The 23,220-nt window shown below is 40.4% G+C and overlaps 1 protein-coding gene across 2 annotated transcripts in view; it reads left to right on the forward strand.

Annotated features, from left to right (window-relative positions):
* Nucleotides 1-23,220, forward strand: part of PCDH15 (protocadherin related 15) — a 367,987-nt gene that overhangs the window by 323,630 nt on the left and 21,137 nt on the right. For both annotated transcript variants that reach the window (XM_086467277.1, XM_086467276.1), the window contains 2 exons: nucleotides 12,067-12,243; nucleotides 19,369-19,587. In XM_086467277.1, the coding sequence (XP_086323403.1) occupies nucleotides 12,067-12,243; nucleotides 19,369-19,587 (396 nt within the window). The remainder of the gene's footprint in view (nucleotides 1-12,066; nucleotides 12,244-19,368; nucleotides 19,588-23,220) is intronic.

A 23,220-nucleotide genomic window follows, 5' to 3' on the forward strand; every position in this document is an offset into this window, starting at 1 on the left:
GGCAGCGTGTCTCTGAGCTATACTGCTTCACTATGATTTTATTTGGGTGACGTAGCTGTAAGGAAAAACAGAATTTAGAAAACTTATGCTGATACAATTAATACCACAAACATCATTATATAAAATTTTAATTGCAAAAAATTGGTAGCAGAGTGTTATTATTCAGGCCTAGCAGGTATAAAATGTTGTGATGGTGGGGACAGGTAATTGCAAACATTAATGCTTTTCAATAAAAGCAAAGTATTTTGTCGTGCTGGAAGCCAGCTAAAATCTTTTGGGTCAAATATGTTTTAATAGCACTCATACACTACAACCTCATTGGCTTCCAGGAGTCAGGTTTTCACTTCTAGCCTCTTTTCGTACGACAAGGACCATTTTCTGTACTTTGTGTCATCAGGCATATAACCATGAATTAAACAATATGGGAAAGAAAATACTGTAGGAAATAATTTACAAATGCTCTTTGTACTCTTCTGTCATTTTAATCAGTGATGAATGGCATTTCTCAGATTTCAGCAGGTCAGTTCCATCCTGACTGTTGTCATACCTTTACTTCTCCATGGAAATGGAAATATCTTAGAGTTGATGATATAATCCCTCACTGAAAAAGAATTGTGTTGTCTCTAAATGGCTCATGTCTTCACTGGGCTAGAAAAAAAATCGATGGATTTGCTTCTGGAGATTTAGGACATGTTCCCCTTTTCTTTCTCTATTTTGAGCCGGGTGTAAGTTAGGTCTGATAGATTCTAACGTCAGAAACACTAATTAAGTTGTTCACACAATAGTCTGTGTTCACAGAGACTCCATTTCCTAGAGCTAAGAAAAATAAAGAAGTCTGCTTGCTTAACACTGAAGATCTAGCTTTCTGAAAGTGTCAGGTATTGGCGATGGCTGGAGAGACAAAGAACAATATATCATTTAGTGACAGTAATAGGAGAAGATTGCTTCTACTTTGCTAAGCCTTCACATTCACCTTAGTGTGCTTTCACTGTACAAATTTTTCTTTGCACAGTAATTTGTAGCCTTCCTGGGCTTCTGTTTTTGTGAGCGGAGAAGATGAACACATGTTCTGTACCATGTGTTTCTACATGATGCAGGATAGCTCTCATGCTAAATTTGACAGGCTGTATTTGAGATCCTCCCAGTTCTTGACTGTCCTGGAGCCAAAGGAGCCACCATCAAAAAAATCAGACATCTGTTACAGAAGGTGGTTTGAAAACAGGGTGGAACGAGCCTGGCTTGAATGAAGAGGGTCAGCAGCATGAGACACGTGTCATGGAACTGAGAGCGTGAATGCTGCAACAGGTGGCATGGCAAGAACCACGAGAGCAGGGAGCATCTTGCCCTTTCACCGTCCCTGCAAAAATCTCCTTTTGCAAACGCTTGAGCAGCTTTTTTCCAGCTCCCAGCGGGTCTCACCAGTGTTCAGTGCCTCAGCGATAAATTGTGCCATAACCATACCCTCACTCCTCTCCTCCGGGGCCCAGAGGAATAGCTGGCATATCCTGCCAGTCTTGGAAAACGGCCCAAAGCCACATTCCTCAATCTCCGTCCTTCAAAAAAGTCCTTTCTGTCAGGTTGGAGTCTTTTAAAACTTGTTTCATGCTGTTCTGGCCCTTATGCATGGAAGCCTCTGACAGATGTGTAACTATTTCACTGTGAGTGAAGCTTTTGAATGAGTACGAAAAAAATAAAAAAAAAAAGGCGGCCAGGTTTTGAGTTCTGAAAATTAGCTTGGGAAGTCTTCACCTTCACAAGCGCTGTGAGGCTAGCAAGGGAGTATAGTGTAAGAATTTCATTTCTAAGGATAAGCTTTTAAGGACAACCTTTACCAGAAGAGATTATGTTACCTTGTTTTTAAGTTGTCACATTCTTTACTGAAAATATTTGCGGAGAGAAGTCTCAGAAAGAATTTTGCATATGTGTACTTGTCTGTTTCACATAGAAGTGTATTTATTTCATTGCCATCTTCAAATTTCTTCGATTTTCTCTTAAAGCGTAAAAGATTGCTCTCTCCCTGGTTTTATAAAGGCTTTTATAATTCGTGCATGTCACAGTTTGAGGCTGGGCTGGCCACTAACAAATGACAGACTCTCTCTATTAACCCCTCTCCCCTCCCAAAAGGGAAAAGGAGAGAGAACAAGGGAGAGAGACTTTACAGTTTGGAAAAGAAAACTAAAACAGCTTTAATGAAATAATAACAATAAAAGATACTAATAAGAATAAGGAAATATATACAATATGTACAAATATATACAAACCCAATACCGAACCCAACTCCCCCCACCCTGGTGACAATACGTCACCACCACGCTGCAGGGCTGGCACTGGGGCAGTCCCAGGCTGGACTCGGCAGCAGACGGGGATGAGATGCAGGAGCTGGACTCAGGCACTGGATTCAGGGATGTACGGATCGGGATCGACGACAGAAGAACAGACAGAGTCCTCCTCAGATGTCGACCATCAAAGAAGAGAGAGAGACCCTCGTGATCTCTCAGCTTTATACTGAATATGACGTATATGGGATGGAATACTCTGTGGGTCAGGTTTGGGTCACCCGTCCTGTTCGCTCCTCCCTGCAGGTGCGACCTTTTATGTGCTTGCAACTGTTTTCACTCCCGGCACCCCAACATGGAGTACAAGATTTAGCAGTGACCTTGGTCGCTACAAGAACAAGTATAAGCAAGGGCCTCTCTGCATCCCATTCCTTGGTACGAACTATAACATCAGGCCTTATCACTGCTAGAAGCAGTCACTGTCTGGAAAAACATGCTGCTGTTTCAGAAAGTGCCGTTAGTTAGAGGAGACTTAACTGAAAAGTTAAAGCACTAAAACAGAATTAGTTCTGATTTAGCCCAAACATAAAAACATAATAGTAGGAATTTGTGATTTTTTCATGAGCTGTACAGAAGAGATAACCACAGGCGAAAGGAAACCAAATAATTTGGAGACCTTCTCAGGCTAAGGTACTTTTTGCCCAAAGAGGTTTCTGAGCCATTTCAAATAATGCACTAATTTATAAAATTAGAACACTTTGTATAATTCATTAACAGATAAAAAGACTGAATCTAAATTAGTCACTACAGAGGTTATTCGGCTCTTTCTCCTCTCATTTTGGCACTGGAGTGATAGTAAATATTAATCTCTGAAAATACAACATTTAACCACCAATTGCGATACTTGGTGGTGGGGAATGTTAGGGAAGTAAGTAGTTGGGTCATTTTTGAAATATACTGATTTTTCATAATAAAATAAATAATTATTTAAACAAATTTGGAGAACAAGTTACACAGATTCTCCCCAGCTGCCTGTAATTTCCACTAGAGAGTGGACACAATGTATTAAGAAATACATAATTCAGTTCATCCACACTGGAAAGGCTTACTCAGCATAGCCCTGAGATGTAGGTTGGTTAATGGTCCAAATAAAGAAAACATGCTATAGTAAAAATATTTTAAACATCACTACTTGGCTTAGGAGTTTGGGCTTTTTGAGGGATACAATGGGTATGTCTTCAGCTGACGTTTCTGATAGTGTCGTGATCCTTTGCAGTCATTCAGTAAGCACCTCGGTTTTCCTCCAACCGCTTTAATTTGATCAACAAGCTTTTCATATCCTCTGGACTGCACATCAATGTCAGAATTGCTGTTTCTGTCACACACTTTAATTACATCTGTTCAGATAGGTCCATTTACATCTGCTACAGAAGGTGACAGAAAATGGAGTGAGGCTTAGTGGTGAACTCTGTGTGTTCCTCATCTTCAGAAAACTTGGTCAAGGCAGATGACACAGTGTTCTTTAAACATGACAATGTTTGTGAGTGCTGACTCCTTGGGCAAGGAACAGCATTTCAACTGGAACAAAACGGCCAACTTCATGTTTATTTAGTTCTTTGGTTTTCAGGTGACTGCAACTTAAACCTCTAGCTGAGGTCAGATATGCCATATTGCCAATAGACACCTGTGTTTCTCTCATCCTATAGGTTAATAGAAATGTCTCGTGAATTAAATTTCTCTGTAAGCACTTCTATAGATGGCAAATCACTTTCTCTGAAATGCTATTATGGAGTGGCTCAAAATGAATTCTTTGATGAAATACTCCATTGACATTCCTCTTGGAAGGCTGGTTTTGCCATACAGCCCCTACAAAAAGGAGATAATATTGCTTAGGGAAAGCTGTTTTTTTTCCTGAACTAGAGCTAGCCAAAACCATTTGGGCATCATTCTCCCCATTAACACTTCTTGCGTTTTATGTGCTTTCTGAGTCAATCAGGTGGGTGAAGAAAACATTTAGCTGCACTTTGACTGCTCTGGAGTTGTTAAAGAACGGTATGAGGATTGTTTCCTCACTTTCAAAAATCATACAAAGTGTCCCATGTTGTTCTTTCCTCCCTGCAGTGAAAAGTGAGCCTGGAAAGAATGGTGTTTCTCTTCTGTCCATATGAAGAAAATCTCCCAGTGATGGTTTAGGCATCTTTCATTGGAAAAGAGGGTCTGATGGAATCACCTCATACTGCTAATAAATGGGCATAGACACAATAATAGATAGCTGCTTTATTAGTTAATAATAAAGTATGTAATAAGTATAAATATTTGAACACTGACATCTTGACTTCCCACATCAACAAGTTTCTGTAGTCTCCTGTATTTTCAGTGTGTTCTTGGTGGTGATTCCTTTTTTTCGTATTTTGACTTCATAACAGATAAGTCATGGTGCAAAGTCAGAGGTCCCAAAATGCTTCACTAGTTGCATATCGTGGGCTTTTCAGCCTGCCTTCTCTTTGCGTCGCTCTAGCATTTTTCACTCTCTGAGTGGAATGTAGGTGCATGCAGCCTTCTGGCCAGACCTGCCTCTGGCAGTGGCATCCAAGTGCAGATGCTCTTAGATCTACACTTGATTTGTCTTCTGGATGCTCATGAGTATCGTGTGTACCTTAATAGAGGTCATTCCCTACTTTCCAAGACAGAATTACTGGAAATAACACATGATAATTCCAGGGAACTTTTCTCCATGTGTATTTTGGCCTGTTACAGGCTGCAATCCTTTAATGCCTTAATGCTTATAAAAGAATGGGGCTGTTCCATAGTTAAAGAGAATCCACACTCGAACCTCTAAGTGACCAGGCAGTTTTTTACTAGAAAATCCAAATGCTGATCCTTGAAGATATACTGAGTGTTTCGGAATATGAATGTTCAGCCTGCTAACTTCATGGTTCACATACGTAAAGTTGACTGCCATCATTTCTCAAAGGAGTGTCTGCTCCACTTTGCTGCATAGAAACGGTGATCCACTTAAAAGTCATCATATATACTATAGTATACGCACATTGCTACAAAATATATATCGTCATATACAACACAAGTACATTGTACATCATAAATAATTTTATGTATAACGATGGTATATGAGAGAATAGATTTTATATATAGGAGCTGGGATGCACAGCCTTTTCTTTAGGGAAATGTTTCAGAACACGGATGATTTCCTTTCAGTTGTGTTTTGCTGTTGACAATGTAGCAAGTGGTGTTTTCAGGTCTCCAAGTCGGTGGCATTTAAAAGGGACAGCTGACGTGAGTGCTTTACGTGGCGCTTGTGTATATTGTGCTTTATTTCTTTGTTCCTCCTTTATTTTATTAGGATGTTGGTATGTTCAGTAATCAGGAGGATGACTGAATGCCTCTGAAATGTAGCGTAGTTATCAAGATGTGTCTCTGTGTAATGAAGTGAAATGTTATGAAGCATCACTGGGATTGCAGCACTCCTGGTACCTATAGTAAAGCTGGACACAACTACTCCTTGAATAGACTACCTTTGAGGTGCTTGTTTGGAAATGCAGCGCCTCTGAAAGCACTTTTGACTGTATTAAAATAGTCAACCTTAGTCCACCAGTGTTTTTTCTTCTCCTCAGTCTGTGAATTGGTAGAAATGAGTGTCCCTCTCCTGCTGAATGTAGTTGCAGTATATAAATCACTCAGACTCATTAGTTTTCCCATAGGATAAGTACCATTCCTTTGCTTGCCTTATGATTTTTGCCATGTGATTACTGAATTAAGCTTAATTACAGGTGACTGGCGTTTTTGCATATTGGTGTGGTGGCAGTGAACTTGCCACTAAGCACTCCTCACAGCCAGCACTACTTTTTCTCCCCATTACTAGAAGTTCTTTAGCCACAGGTACTGCTGTTGCTGCCTTGCTCTTTGCCTCAGTGCTCTCTGATGCTGTTATACGGGTTCATTTTACTTCTGGCCTCAGTCCACCTCCCCTCTGCCCTTTTACCTTTCACTTTTTTGCACTGTCTTGTTTCATTCTAAATTAAAATGCAAAATTAGTGAATATATAAATAATGAGATTAGCGGGACATTTGCCACCAACTGGCTGCATCGTATTTCCTATCCACCCTACGTTTATTTGGCTTTGCTTGGAGAACGAATGTCCTGTAGTTCTCTCTTTGTGTACAGTGCTTAACAGAGCCTATTCCTTTTCTTAGCTGATCTTAGCCTCCCTCCACTGTAATCAGGATGATTAATAACAGGAGGATACCTTTATTAAGTTAGGTAATAGAGACCAAAGCTTATTCAAGTCCAACTTTTCCACTTGCTACTTGCACCGCCAGCTGGGAAGCTCTGGTTCAGCAATGTCCTTCTCCCTGCTCTGCTCCAAAATACCAAACGTTGTTCTGTTAACATATTTTCTCTGAAGTGCTGTAATGCAGTGCGTGGCTTCTCAGATAAAGCTGTAAACTTCTGCTTTATTCTGAAATTGCTTACTATTGCAATAAAAACCCTTTTGTGCTGAGATCTGAAGACCTGTCTTCTGGGTCAAAGTCAAGATGTCTCTCTCTATTACTCTTTGGGTGACTGTAGCGTAATATTTCTTCTGCAACTGGGAAAAATTATACTGAAATAAATAGCTGGAATTCATGTAGGTTTTTTGGAGGGCAGGATTATACATGATGAGCACAAAAAGAAGAAAAGAAACTAACGATATGTAAGAAAGCAAATTTCCGTTATGGTGTGCAATCCAATATGCTTTTATAGGATTAGGGTAAGTAGGTATAAAGACATTGTCTCTGGGTTGTTTTCTAAATAATTTAGATATTGTTATATGCAGAGTAAATTGGCTCAGTGGTGCTCCTTCCTGCTAGATACATGCCTTGCATGTGATATAAAAGTAGAAATAATCTTGTTTTATAAAGAAGGAATAGTCTTAGGCTTGAAATAAACCCCAGTTCTGGCTTTTTTATTCTACATCACAGCACAAAACAGGCTGCCTTAGCTGCCTAGTAAGAGTTTCTTGAGTTGTGTGGGCAGCTCCAAAGCAGCTCAGTGCCTCTTCAGAGGCCACAGAAGTTGTATAACCTGCCCTGTGCTGTACTTGTGTCGTAATGAGGCATCTGGGAGCTGGGGCCCAAGTGCATCATCACCCCCCCCAGAGCTATCGCACAGGAGGGGCTGGAATTGGTCCTTACCTCTTTGTGAAAGTACAGCTGAAAATCCAGCGGTTTAGTTGTCAGTTATTAACCTTGCAAAAACTCAACACAGCCAGAATTTGTCTGAAGTTGAGCAAAATTGAGGGAGTGTACTTGGGTTAAATGAAACACATGAAAAGTCTGTATTGATGTGTACCGACAGAGCTGAATGCTCTCACCTGTGTATTGCTGCCAAATTTGCTTACATTTTCAAATACCTAGAATATTAATTTATTATTATTACTAAATTATTTTCAGAGCTAGAATTTTCAGTGGAGAAGGCAAAAGTTACGCAGGATATATAGGCTTCAACCCTTGTAGCTCCAAGTCTATGGTACCAGTTATTTCAGTGCCCTGAGAGAAAGGCTGGATTCTTTTTTTTTTTTTAAATTTCTTTAAATATTTTTATGGGCTCCAGGAACATAAAAGGCTATCAAATTACTAGAGAACTGATACATTTTTTCTCCCCATAGAATTTTCTGCTAAGACAATTGGGCAGTGATTAAATTCAGGTACTGGTGAGGATTTAAAATGTTCTGCAGATTGAATTGTTTCTTTTGTTTGTGTGCTGATTCAGAGGATATGCATACAGCTTAGCAATTCGGCTCAAGGATATGAAGCTACTGGAACGTAGCTGTGCTCTTTGGAGCCGTGTCATCTATCTTCTCTGCCAGGGACAATGGAGGGTCGTTAATCCTTGCTGCTGACTTACCAAGTCTTACACAGTGAGTGTTAGTCTAGTTGAGTTGCCATTGCTTCTGGGCTCTCATGCGGCTGATTCTGTATCTTGTATTTTGAGGTGAATTAACTGGCTCGTGTGAACTTTCACATGAGTTTCCAAAGAAGCTTCCAAGTGGTCCTTTGCATCTCTCCCAGGAGCACAATCTCTCCCATCCTGGGGCACACATCTGGCATGCTGGATTTGTGCAGCTATGGGGAGAATGCAGCGCGATGCAACGATGCCAGGGTGCGCCCCTTAGTTTAGCCCTGTGCTCAGCAGGGTCTTCTCTGCATGTAACGGGGTGCAGCAACCTCAACCCTGCCATGCAGCGTGATGTCTAAGGTGCGCACAGCAGCTCATGGGCGTAGTGCTCAGTGTGGCCCAGGAACGTGGTGCCTTATCCTGGATTTTGGGGTTTGGTCTGCTGGTTTCAGAAGTGTTCTGGAAAGCTGAACGCCATCAACCAACAAACCAACATCCCTTTATTTTTTTGCCTTTCCATTTCTTTCACTTCTAAAGATGAAAAAAATAATCTCTGAGTTTTCAGGATATTTAGGGCCACATTATGTCCTCAATGACAGTGAAAATCCTCTTGTCCTGTGTTTCATTTCACTGGTGGGCATTGGGAAAGTGATGGTAGTGAAGATACACTGGGAGGCGTTTCTGTTCGTTATATTATGTCTGCAGAGCTAAATGGAGTTAGAGCAGTAGGAAGGTCTTAACATTGCCTGTTAAGTTGCTGGTTCTGCTGCTCACTACACCACTGTTGGGAGGATGCTAATGATCCCCATTGCGTTGACAAGTGACAAACTAATTTTAAGCTAAGTTCTGCTGATGCATACAGTAAAACTGCAGATGCTACTGTTACTTAAAAATTGGTTCTTGTGGGTAGTATGGCCAAGCAGGTGGCCACTTTCAGCAGTTTTAAAACACTACAGTGTTTTCAGCCTCACAAGCTCAGCTGAGTGACTTTTAAAATAACTCTACAGGGTACTGCCCTATTTTTAAGTGCCATTCTCTAATTGCTACTTTTCAGTCTTCAGTGCATTTTTATTACATATTTCAACCTGAATGTGCAGTTTGTGTGTTTCAGATGAAATACTACTGTCATTCCGTTATACTTTGTGGTGTTTCTTGTAATGTCTGTTAAAGCCAGTGGCTGCAGTGTACCTCTTGCTCATAGATAGTAGTATGCTATTTGTTCTTCAATTCTAATCATATTTTAGACAAAGATATTCTCAAAGGCAATGAATTCCAGCAGAAGCCACGCCAGGAATTTCTGAGAAAAGGGAATGTTGTTACCAGTTCTGCTAGAAGTGACTCTCTAACCTTCCAGCCTTACAGGGCATTTCTGTCTTGGGTGAAATCATAGTTCTGTGCAAGGAAACAAAAGCATCCCCCCCCTGCAGCAACAGAAGAGGATTGTATACTAATTAGGGAAAAAAATCTTTTACATATTTGGTCTATCTGAATCCTTGTGCAAAACACCATTCGGAAGACAGTTGTGGTTTCTTTTAGTCATTTACATTCACATAATGTTTGGAGGGGTTTTTTTATAGTAATCTACCTATCCCAGATTTGTTCTGTCAAGTTTTACCTTGGACAATTATTGTTACTGAGGTGTCTGTGACAGGTTATCACCCTAGCTGCCAGTTAAGTGCGTGCCAGAAGCAGAGATGAGTAGAGTTTACCATATCTGCAAACAACGGAAGTGCTTGTTTAGAGGATGCCAGTCAACTAGCAATGTGTCAGACAATCTATATTTTTATTTTCCCTACAAAAATGGCTCTGCACTAAGAGTAGATATTCAGCGCTAGGATAGGACCTGGGTCTGACAGACTTGGATTTTTCAAAATTTTACAGAAAAGCTTGTATTTTAAGGGTACACTAAACTTTCACACAAAGAGCAGAGAAACTGGGTGGATAAATGTGAATCAGCGGTCTTGAAAAATTACGAGATGGTGATACTGCTTTGACAGCATTACTTTACTTTGGAAATCTTGTGTCAGGAAAAAAGCAAACAGCAAAATGTAACCTCAGCAACTATTTAAAGCAAAAAGTGACTTCCTAAAGCCATTGATGTTCTTTTTTATGAGATTCGTCTTCCTCTGCACCCTAGAGCATCCTTGATATATCGGGCAGCATGTTTCAACTCCTTCCCTTGCTTTTGCCTCCTAACTCAGCTATTGCTTTTTGATTTGATATTCCGATCACATAAATTAGCCCAGAACATCTTGTATTTTCCCATAACTCATAGTTCTGATGGAGTGTTTAGACGTCCAGCTTGTTTAGTTCTCAGTGCTTCTTTGCCCTTATATACAGTATTGATGATGCTTGCTTTTATGCCTTTGTTTATATGGATTTTAACTGAACCCTTCTCGGTCCCAGTTTGGAAACATCATGCCATGAGCAAATCTGTTTGCAAAGACGTGTTTCCCGTTTTCTCTGACATGTATTCTGTCCTTGCCCAACAGCTGTGGATAAAGCTCTTCTGATGGCAACATCTGGACAGCTTTCAATTTTCCTTCTGGCTCCATCCATTCTTATGAGAGCTGGGGTCCCCACCGTCTTGGCTGTCAGCCCCAGCTACGGACCTGATGGGAGTACCAGTTCTCCCTGTTGCGTACAGAATTTGAAGGGCATCCAGCTGAGCTGTAATCCTTCTAAAACTTCTTTCATTGGGTGCACAGTGAAGCAGATAGAGAGGAGCAGTCTGCTACAGGAACTCAGCAAATTTCACTAAAGTAGTGGACCAGACAAGGAGGAAGGAAAAGAATGTGGTTTTTTAAAACTTCATTAAGGTCTTGTCCTTTCTAAAGCAGCTTGTTAGAGCAGTACTGAGTTACGCTTGTAACTTCCCATAAACTCCGTAGCTGAGGTACAGGTGTGCTTGCTATCTGTGCCAAAACGTCTCAGGTGCCCAGTGAAGTCCTTTAGAATTTGGAACAATGTCTTCCAAAAGCAGATACTAAGATGTCTGCAGACATTCAGTTGTCCAAAAAAAAAAAAGGAAAGATTATTCAGTAATAAAATGTCACATGACAAGAATTAATAAAATTGCAAGTAAATGTCATCTTCTCTAATAAATTTTAATTCCCCAGAATTGCATTTATCTTGTGTATTGACACATTGTGATTCATATACATATCTGCAGAGTATGTCATTCTGTGCCCTGGCAGTTCGTAATGAATCCTTCTCTTTGGAAAAAGAACAGATTTGGTTTGGTTTATTGTTGTTACGCCCTTGTTATTTCAGGCATAGCTGCTGCTGAATTTTATCAACCTATCTTTCTTCTGCTTGTAGAACTTCTGCAGTTCATTTTATTTTTTGCCTGTGGTAAACACGTCAGCTCAATATTCCAACTTTCTGATGGCTGTAGAACTTGCTCGTGCCTTTTGGAGTAGCAGACATTCTGGCACCTGGTATGTTGTGCTGTGTTGGAGGGCCAGATGAAATACCCCAACAAAAATGGTTGAAGTAGTTGTTTCTGTGGATGAAAATTTTTTGTATGCACGCTGTGGAAGGCTGGAATTGAAGACTTCTGAAATCTTATAGCTTAATAAAAGAATGACAGGGGGTTTTTTTGGTGAAATAGAGATGGTGTTTCCCAGGAGCCACTTAAAACTCAACTGATGTCATAAATACAAAGACTTAAAGACACTATTTCTGATGACCTCTCCTAACACTGCTAAGCTTTTTCCAAGAATTCAGCCTTTAAGAGATTATATTGGAGCAGAATTTTTTTTTAAAAGTGCTCTGAAGTTTACCCTACTTCTAAGCCTGTGGTTTTTGTCTAGTAGTATCTTGTTTGGGCTGTTTTCAGTCTTGATCAGCACAAATAAATCACTGCAGCTTTCTGACTCCATCTCATCTTTAGGATTTTGGAGCGCTATGTCCAAGATCAGATTCCTGGTGCGACGGTCGTGGTGGAATCCATTGGTGCGCGGAGGTTTGGGGATGGGTACTCTGAAGAGGATTACACCAAGTCTGACCTTATGGTCTACGCAATCGACCCGCAAACAAATAGAGCTATAATGAGGAACGAACTTTTTAAGTAAGTATATTATTTGTTGCTCTTCCTGTATTTCAGTGGACTGTTTTGAAACCTGCTGATCTGTCTGTGTTAGCAAATGGTTCAACACAACAGGAACAGAGAAATCTACTGAAACAGTTGTTGCATGTCCCTGCACCTACCCTATGTGCAGCTTGGGAGTTTACAGTGTTACTAGATTCAGTCTTTTCCCTTGAGCTGAATGGCCTCAGCAAGTGTGATTTAGACATTGTGGCCATGAGAGCTTGCAATGCATTTGGTCCACCCTATGGAGGAGCTTCCAGTTTAAATTCCTCTGAAGGAACTCACTTTCTGTGTACCAAAACTTCTCTACAATCTTCAAGCGAGGACTTTGGTGCTCCAGCCGTTGACCTTCAGACTTTCCACAGTTTCTGTTTGGAGCATGTCTCTTTGTCTTTTGTTTTTTTGTGAAACTGAAGGAGAATAAGAAAGGGAAGGGGAAGGAAGAGAGGTGGTGTGCACCTAGTCTGAAGCATAGATGTTGGGGCGTGACCCAGGTGTACATCTACATGCAGGAAATCGGTAGTGCTCACAGATGTCCAGTGGGCTGAGCAGATAGATCTCCATGGGCCCATCTCACCAGCTGCTAGAGGAGATGGTGAACAACAGCAGACAGGCCACTTATATTCCTAATTTGATGTTGTTTTGCCTTTTCAATCAGCTTCCAAATTAGTGGTTAAATTCCAGTGTCACATAAAACATAAGAGGTGGCTTTTTATTGCCTGATTATACTCACAGCATATTGCCAGTGAACGGCCCAGCTCTGGTCAGTGCAGCAGAGCGGTTTGATAGGGTGCCCCTCTGCCTGGGCTTTTGCACCTTAGCATTTGCACCTCTGGTGGCATAGCACTCTGGCATGCCTCTGCTTTGGGATCCAGAGGTAACACTGCTCTTTGCCTGCATCAGGAGAGAAGCCAGAGGTGACATGGGTAAGGAAATGAAATTAAGGTAACTAATGGTAACATCTTTTTTCTGAGTTATGACTAACGGCAAGTAGATTCTAAGACAAAATTAGTATCTCAACCCATTCACCTGCCAATGTATCAATATGGCTGTAGAATCATTTTGTTGGAAACTATATTTTTGTGTTTCAGCATTCTACATATGATTCCAAACATTGAAAATGCAAATCAGGCTCTTCTTGTAAAGCAGCAGCTATCTTTTGGGGTTTTTTGCATGTGTTTCACCTTTGTGTTTGCTTTTTATCTCAGTGAAAACTAGACCAGACTGTTCCGTGATGGTATAAAGCAGCATGTCAGTCAGCAGCCTAAAAAGCCAACGACTGTGAGCCATCTCGGTGGACTGTGATTGAAAAAGGCCTTGTTCTCTGAGCTCTTAATTTAGTACAGATGAATTATAGCATAATAAAGTTCTGCATATATTCAGAGTTTACAGGTTGGAAAAGATCACTGTGATCAGTCTGACCTAGTACAATAAAGACCATAGGAACTCTCAAAATTATTTCTGCTTTGAGCGTGTCTTTCAGCAAAGCCACTGCTCAAGAAAATCCAATCAACTACAACCTTTGTATTGTTATTGCAGGGTAATTATTTTTACTGTAAAAAATTAGGCGCTTTTTTTTTTTTTTGGTCTAGATTTAGTCATATAGTTTTGTTATATTTTTTGACTTTGAGTGCTAGATTGAAGCATCCAATTGGTGCTTTTAATTTCTGGTTCCCACCAAGGTGTAGGCTTGTGATCACATCGTCCTCTTAAATTTTCTTTCTTGAGAAGTTCCTTGACCTCTGCTCTCTGGGCTACGTTATAATTCTTTTAATCACTTACAGTTTTCTGTAAACCCTCTCCAGTCTTCCAGCATCACTTGCTGAACTAGGAATATAAAACTCAGATGCAGTTTAGCAGTGGTAGCTTTCAAAGCAGCAGCGGTACAGCCTCTTTCCTTCTAGTGGTCATTTTTTGTTTGTAGGTATCTCCATGGTCTTGCAGTCTTTTTAGGTCTCGGTGACGCACTGGGAGTTCGTGTTCACTTGTCCACTGCCAGAGTTGCTGATCGTTCCCAGAATGGGGTGTCTATTTTGTTCCCAATTTTATTCAAGAGTGGAAGTGGAAATTAAGGAAACCTGGCGGGAAGCCAGCAGAAGTCCCTGATGGATAACCATTTTCCTTTCTCTCTTAAGAAAAAGTACCTCTGTAATTCTGCTTGCAGTGCTCCTGTAAGTGACTGCTGTACCCCAACCCGCTCCCAAAACTGGTCTCCATGAAATGTATCGCACTGCCTTACACCCAGACTATCTACTGATCCCTCTTTATCATTACTTTTCTATTTTTACAGTTTGTAAATTCAGTGAGGTCTGTTTTCTTCCAGTCATAGCCAGTTTAGAGTATGGCCAAAGTGGGATCCCATTAGAAATGCTCACGGTCAAAAGGATATTATTCAGTGCTGACCAGGTTCAGAAAATTTATATGACCTTGATGACAGTTGAAAATTCTGACACCATTTCATTCCTCACTTTGGAAAGCGCTCTGCAAATCTGCTGTTAATTATTATATGAAAGTGAGCTAGTAGGGGATGTTTAGGGATTAGGGATGTTTGTGTGCCTAGTGAAATACACAGAAATAACATAGAGTTAAGATAGGTTAAAAAGCAGTTTTTCAAATGTGAAGGGAAGGTTATTCATTTGCCTGGTCTGCAAACGTATGGGGTATCAGCTTAGAAGCAACCTCATTAAAATGCTCCATGTGCCTGCATACTCGGCTTCCCCCCCCCTCCCCCTTTTCTCTCTTCAAAAGCTTTCAAATATTTAAATCAGCACAATCCCAGGGAATGCTTTCCTGGCTTTAGGGTAGAGGTGAGTGTCAGCTTACTAAAGCAAGGAGAAAAATGAAGTGAGAGTTCTGTACCTTCACATCTGAAGTTAATAAGTTTTCACTAGCAAGTGGGTGAAACTCAAGAGATTTGGCTCAGCTCAGGTGCTTACTCAAATCTAGAATGAAATTCCTTCTGTGACCATCTTTTCTGGAGTTTTGATCTTTAGAGTGATGGCTCAATGTTCTTCCTGCCCAAGTCACAGGACACAGTAACACTGGTTGTCCCCTCATTGGGATTGCCAGGAGTCACAGCTGTCCGGCTGCTCTGGATCCCAGCAGAAAAGACATCAATAGGAGAAAGGATCATTTAATAAACTGGATATGAAGGGAGAAAGGTTAGAAAGTCAGAAAGAGATGGAGCCTCCATTTTAAAAACTTAATTAGCAAAGATATTTTCCAAGTGTTCAAAAATTTCGTGATGTATACAGAAGAGAGAACTGTACCAACAGCACAGATTTAGTACATGAATTCTGACAGCTGTGATTTTGGAAGATACATGTGGCTTTTCTTAAATGGGCTTTTTGGGAACACCCTGCTGTGCTTCTGCTTGTAGAACATAGTGGAGGCCCTGACTTTTTCAGAGTTCATGTTAAACCTGTCACTGAAAACAATTATTGTGAAGGTCTTTTAAGGAGTGGTGGGGTAAGTTGAGGACAAGAGTGGAGCACAGTGGCCTGTTCTACTTCACAGGTGGAGTGCTGTTGGCATACAGACAGATGTCACTGGTGACTCCTCGTGATTGGTGCTGGGAGCCAGGTACAAGTCAGTGCTGAGCCCAGTGGTGCCTGGCTTTCACAGGAGCTGGGAGGAAAGGGTAGGCAAAACAGCTAATGCCCATCAGCAGCTGGGCAAGGTCACATTCATGACCAGCTACAGAGCTGCATTTCTACAAGAAGCAAACCCCACCAAACCAAAGCTAATGTTTGAGGCGCCCGTAGTCACCTTGAGGAGATGTCGCTCCAATACATCAGGTCGTGTCCAACAGTCCTCTATGAAATTAAGAGCTGCAAGGAGATGCAGTGCACTCTGGATGTGCTGGATTAATGCCGATGTGCGCAACGACAGCACATGCACGGACTGTGCCATACTTGCTACCAGGCTATTTTGAATGGGCTGCCTCACCTCCAGGAGTCTCAAACAAGTAGCCCAATCCCACATATTTGCATTCAAGCAAAATGTTCAGCTGGAAAACAAAGGCATGATTTAGAAGTCATGGACGTTACAGCCATGCTGTGTTCATCACTGCCAGCTGGGGAAAACCCGCGAGTCTCTCAAGACATGCTGATTTTTCCCTATCCTGTACTTTATAAGACTGATACACAATGAGAGATTCATATTTTTCCTTAAGGCTGTTATGACCGATTGCCTGACATTTTTATTAATCAGGAATCTGTCTGGTTACACCAGAAAATGGGTCTGAATAGTAACTGCTTTGTTATTTCCTCCCTCTACCACAAACTCCTAAAAAGACTTTGGGGCCACTTAAATAATTTTACAGACTGAAATGATCAGCCTCCTTTTTTATCTTCTATATGAAAGAGGGTTTGATTTATTGGAGCATAAAAATCAGTTGATTCCCAAAAATTTCTCCTGCATATATTAAGTGGAAAATGTCCACCATTAAAAATAAAATTGCTTACCCTGCCTGAATCTTTTGCACTATGTGTCATGTTTCATCGTGGAGTAAATGCGCACGGTTGAGTTACGAACCTGTTAAAATAGGATTTGTCAAGAAAATGCTAACAGAATTTTAACTGAGAGACTGTTAAAATCATCCAGAGATTTAATTCAGTCCTACTTGAATGCTTTTGCCACCTCAAAGGACATGTAACATGCACCAGTGACATCTAGCGTACAACAAAAGAATTCGAGCTCTGTTTCTGCTTGGTTTATGTCTTGTGAACCATCATTACAGGTCTTTAAGCTGTGAAAAGGGATTTTTACTCGAATACCAAGAAAATGTTTTGTGGAAGAAATCAAGGAATTAATTGTGAATATCAGCAGAGCATACTAATACGAAGGGAAATTATTCTTCAAAACGTGCTGGGTTGCTTTTTGTGAAATTGTGGGTCTGTGAGTGCGCAGCCGCTGCTTTTCTTTGGAGTTAGTATCATGAAACCAGCACTATTTCATCATTCAGGATGAATTGTTCCGCATATTCTGAGATCCAGATAATACGTTACACACCCCGATCAGAGTGCATTCTCCCAAAGTTCCAAAAGAACCAACGACAAACAAAGCTGTAAGAGTTTATCAGTAAATTAATTTGAGAGGAAATCAATTGTAAGAAATTAACGGCCCTTAAAAATGGTCTTTTAGCAGTCTAATTTCTGTCTCATGGTCAGACTAAGGAAATAAAAGCTATTTCAGACTTTCTTTAGACATTCAGATTTTTTATGCAGAAATCCTTTCGGAATATTTTTTTAGCTGATGTTTTTTGGTGGTTTTTTATCTCAGCATTTTTCACTTGACTTTCTTTCTTCAGGAGAACCGCTGTATGTGTAAGGGTTCTGGCTATAGAGCCAGCAGGATCCTCCTCCATCCTAACGGGTGCCTCCTACTTTGATCTTTACAGCTGGAGCCTACTGCTTGGCAGCTTGCGAGACAGTCAATCCTCACTTCAAAAGCGATCCAAGAATTTTTATTTTCCTTTGGAAGTTAAAGCCTTGGCTAAAATATTTTTTCAAACTCCTGAAGTAGATTTCTTTAACAAAGATACTGTTTGCTATCCAAAAGTCACCCAATAGAAAATTTTCCTTCCTGTGGGAAATGAGGTCCTTTGATAAGGATTTACATTTGGCTACCTGTCTTTAAACTGCCAATTATCAGATCAGATACTGAACTTCATCCACTGCATTTGTTCTTTCAGAGACTGTTCCAGCCTTCTACTTGGTAGCTGTCTTGTTCCAGGTTCCTCTCATAAGTGATGCACAAACGGAAGACGGACATTATTATAAGTGACAAGCAGGGACAGCAGTGCGTGGTTCCTGGTTAGCTGATACCCCAGACTATGCCTAGGACCTAACTCTGTCTTAACAGTGTGCCTTGCATGCCTGCTTGACACCGGTGTTTGTCTGATAACCGGTGTTTGTCTGATAGCTGCATAGACAGCCTGTTGTTCCTGTAATTCATAATGTTAGTCAAGATTGTTCTGGTATCTGGCAGTGTTGGAGAACCCCTGAAGGTTAAATTACAATTTATTATAAGCATTTAGTGCTTTTCCCTTTAGAAGAGGTGTGAAACTCCAACATCTTCTCAAAACAAGAAAAAGAGGAGGCAGTTTACAGTAATCTCCTTCTGTCATCTTTTGTGACCTCTAATCTGACTTTAAGGAAATGAGTACAGATGATGTCGCATTTTCTAAAACGTGATCGTTTTCCTTGTTACAAGTCTCCTGCATCTCTCAGGCATGTTGCTACAGATTGCACCCAAAAATTGCCGTGATGGAGAGGATGCTGTCAGATAGCCTGAAGCCAGTAACTAAAGTCCCTTAGCACTGTGCCAAATGTTGATGGGGCACATTCTTCAGCTACTCTGTTCACTCCCACTGGAGATGGGTTCATCTGATCATCTCTGTGTTTTCCTCTTGCCATCAAACAGCCATGCTATAAGAGGAAAGCCTTATTCAACTTGATATGTAGTGGCAGCACTACAGTTAAAGAAAACAGCAGAAACATGGGGGCTAACTGGACAGAGCAGATGCAAGAATGAGGGTCAGAACTGATGCAGCTGGGGGGAAAGAGGACGAGGATTAATAAAAGTGTACTTTTTCCAAATCGCTTTTCATTTTGATATTGAAAGAGAAGTCAAAAGGGAACAAACTTTAAGCTATTTCTCCAGCTGAAGAATTTCCCTAAGAAGCTGAGGAAAGTCCCCTAAAAACTACCCACTTTTAGAGTAGCATCAAGTTGATCTTTAGGCCAGAGTGGTCTTTAGGGATCTGTGCAGGAGGGTTAGCTAATCCTCTGCAACAGACCGCTGAAGGAGGAAGCACAAAGCAAGCCATTTGCCATGCTGCTGTCAGTGGCACGGAGAACTTTTTGTCCCTAGAAATTAGGATAAGCTTCAGGTCAGCTCTCCTTTTCAGTGTTTAAACTGTGTTCTGGTATCAAGTACACTGGAGCTGTCACTGACATGGGGATTACAGGGAATTACTAATGTTCTTAAGCACATAAGAGCTATGTGCTTTATCAGACCACAGTTATTAACCCAACTATGCGATAATTCAAACAGGGTTAATGAACTTGGCTGTAATAATTTTCTTTTGCGACATTGAAGGTTCCTGGATGGCAAGCTGCTGGACATCAATAAAGAGTTTCAGCCATACCTGGGGCAGGGGGGTCGCATCCTGGAAATCCGCACCCCAGACGTGGTAGCAAACGTCAAGAAGCAGGCGCAAGCTGTAGGCTACACGGAAGGGGCGTTACTTGCTCTGGCCGTCATAATCATCCTTTGCTGTGTGCCAGCTATTCTGATCGTTATGGTCAGCTACAGACAGTAAGTACTTCTCTTTTTTGTGGTAGCAACGTTGTATTTGGGATGCTACGTTTCTTAGCAGAGCTGCTTTGAAAATTATCCTTCACTGCAAAGAAAGTAGTATACAGGGAGATATTTTTAATTTTCCTCTCATCGCAAGAGTTGGTCAATGCTTGATGTGGGCTGTGCATTAAAAGACAGTGCACAGGCAGCACATCTTGCTCCGCTTTCTAAAGTTGTGGTGCAGTAACTGTTTTAGAATACATGCCAAAACACGAGGTTGAAAGCCAGATGTTTGAAATGCATGTATAGATTCAGAGCTGAATTCCATACTAAAAAAAGGAAAAAAATAAAAAAGAGGAAGAAGGTGCTGTTTCAGTAAGGGATTCAAAAATCAAATTGCGTGGCTTGGGCAAAATAAGAGGACTCAACTTTTTTTCTTTAAATCCTAAAATACTCACAGTTATATTTTTTCCCCTAGCTTCTCTTGCTACTTAATTGCAAATGTGTCATGAAGAATTGATTTTGTGCCATTTTAGCACTATCTAAAGCAGCATACACCAGAGAGAGCCTTCTTGATATTTCCACTCACCTCTCATAGTCTCAGGAGGTTTAATTTGGCTAATAGACTAATTGAAGGATCAACATCACTAACAGGCTCCTCTCAACTAAGCCTTTTCAGGTTGACTTGTATTTAGAATCAATGTATTTGGACTTAAAGGCTGTATATTTATTCTTTAATTTCTTTTTATGAAAGATTTCTAATTCTACGTTCATGCTCTGAGCACTCAGTCATTACGAAATCAAAATATAAATAATTCTGTGCATCTTCCCCAGTAAATGGCTATATTCAAATTCCTTATATGTCAGTCTGTACTTCCGTATCTTTCTATCTTAATTTTAAAATTGGTGAACTAGCTGTAATGTAACATGCCCTCATCATGGAAAACCTCTGCTCTGCAGGACCATGTAGGAAGGAGTTCCCAGAGCCCTTTGTTTGTTTGTTTTTCTTTTTTTGTTTGTTTTGTTTCTACAAAAAATGCTGCCTTCATTGTGTTGAGGGCAATGGAGTGTCAGTGCCTCTGCAGACTGTTGCTGCAGTGGTACGTCAGTCTGTGGGAGGAGAGGGCATGGAAGCGCTGATACACACGCATTACAAAAAAGCAATTACAATCTGAATGCTGCAAGAGATGTAATGTGGTACAATACACCAGGTGAGATTTAAACTGAGTATTTTTCATTTCTGCATTGCGGTTAGGAGTTAGCAAAGCACTATGTTAGTCATCATTTAAAAATCATACATGAAAAACGCAGCTGCCTGCCTGAGACAGTTTTCATTAGCAACACCAGAAAAACAGCCAAGGATAGCCATTCCTTGCTGATTACCGCACATTCTTCAGATTAGATTTACATCCCAGTTTCTGCAGGGCTTGGGTCAAAGGATAAACTCCTTTTAAAGGAGTTTGAAAGAGCTTGACAAACTTCTGCGCCAGTGCATCGCAAAGCTGCTTTACTTCTCCCAAAATTGTATATAAAATCTGCCTCCAATGAAACACTACTGAACCAGTTCAACCTACAAATAGGTTGTTGTTATCCGAATTGCCTGTTTCTTTAAGAAATCTAAAAGCATTATTTTTCCTTGACATCTGTTAAATTATCAAAAGATTATCAATCTCTTTTAAGAGCTTTAAGGAATCTGCCTAACTGCATTTCATCAACAAAATCACATTTTTATTGTCTAGAAGTATGACTTGGATTTATAGCAGACCAAGGTGAATAATACACTTTGATGAAAAATAAAAGGAATTTTAGTGTTAATATCAACAAAAAACCAAAAGCGATCCTGAGCCTTTTGCCTTGTTTTTGCATTACAGCCTTTTTTCTCCTTTTCAAAAGAAGTTTCAGTATTTTCCTGATAACATTCTAGCAAAGTAGGTGCTCAGGAGCACTGAGTGTAGAGATTATGGTGGGATAAACGTAATGGTCATATTCACAGCACATATGATGGAAATGTTAAGATTTTCTCACCGTTAAAACTTCTTATGTAGGTGTATTTTTCAGTGCTTTCCAGATCAGTGATCAGCTTACTAAATTTGGTAAAAATAATAGTTGCTGAAAAGAAAACTCATTTAATTTATAAAGTTATCACTGTCAAAGTGCAGCTCAGTGCCTACAGTTATGACCTGTAAACAAGCCAGAAACTATCATTACTCTTTTCTGTTGAATAGTGTACGTGAAATACACTATCCAGTACAACCCCATAAGGTTACTCAAAATAATGTATTATTTCCTAATCACAAAAGACCAGTACCTTCCAAATAGCAACGAAAAATAATACTCCTTCACTATTGAAGATGTCTTCTAGAGCATTCTTGAACGATGTTAGGATGAGAAAACAGTTCTGAAAATGCATCCCTAGTAGTCCAGCTGTTAAAGAAATATCATGAGGTGTAGTCAGGTTTCCAAGTTGTACTCTTTTCTCTGGGTGTGTTTTCTGTAAGCTCAAAGCAGTTTTCCCCACTGTAATTCATGTTTATGCTGACTGCAGAATTGTTTCAAGAGTGTCACAAATAGCAGCTAAACACTATTCAGCTCTGAAAATTATGATTCTTTAAACATGTCATTATTTCTGTAATTTTACATGTGGAGTAATTAAGTAGCATCTAGTTTATTATTCCTATTAGGTTCACTGTTTAGGACAATTGTTGCAAACAGAATTCATTTAACCTTCCTTTTTATCTCTGTCTTTTTTTGCATAACAAAACAGATTCAAAGAGTAAGTACTTACTTTCAGCTTTGTTTCTAACAGCTTGTATAGCAATACTGACAGCCTACCAGTCTTTATTTTTAAGAAGGCGGTGTACTTGACGTTCAGTAAGAGTTACTTCCTATACTCCAACTTGCTTCCAAACACCTGGTATGGCAAGGTTAAAAGTTACTTGTCTGGCTGCTCGGTGCATTTTGGTACTGCATGCTGGCACACGTTAAAGGTACTGTGATTCAGGACACTGCCTGTTTCTTGTGGAGAAAAAAAAAAGTAAATATTTCCATGAGTGTGGTATTCCTTAAGGAAGCAAGTGCATGGGAGGATAGGGTGCACAGAGAGACTTCCCTAGGAAGAATCAGGTGTCAACTGCCCTCAAAACCAAAGTGAGGTAGATCAGTCATGTCACCTCAGTGGCGCTTCCCCAGTTATGTGCCTGAGGGACCACAGGCTTTGTGTTCCAGATAGAAAACAACATTTGTGTCATAGTGAATTTACCCGTTAAAAAAATTAATTTTGTCAGGAAAACTGTTCATTGAGACCGAAATTTCCTAGCCAACTCTAATGAGAAAAGAGTTGCGATAACTTAAACTTTGCCAGAGACTTCTTTTGTGTTTAAAATTGCAGTTTCTTGGCACTTGAATGAAGCACTTGACTAAAGACCTTACTCTCTCCACTGTTAGTCTTGGGCAGCCAAAACAGATAAACCTCCTAAGGAGAGCAGTGCCAAAGCTAGCACAGACATTATGTCCTGGGAAATACCCACTGTGCCGGTGACATACTGCTGGGCAGGAGGTTTCAGTCCAGGGGGAGCTCTGGGGTTCCACCAAGAGAGAGCAAATAAAAGAACTGAAAAAGACAGAAAAGTATTAACATGTTATTACTTTTCT

Source organism: Leptosomus discolor, chromosome 6 (genome assembly GCF_034619465.1).
Source record: "Leptosomus discolor isolate bLepDis1 chromosome 6, bLepDis1.hap2, whole genome shotgun sequence".
Taxonomy (NCBI): Eukaryota; Metazoa; Chordata; class Aves; order Leptosomiformes; family Leptosomidae; genus Leptosomus; species Leptosomus discolor.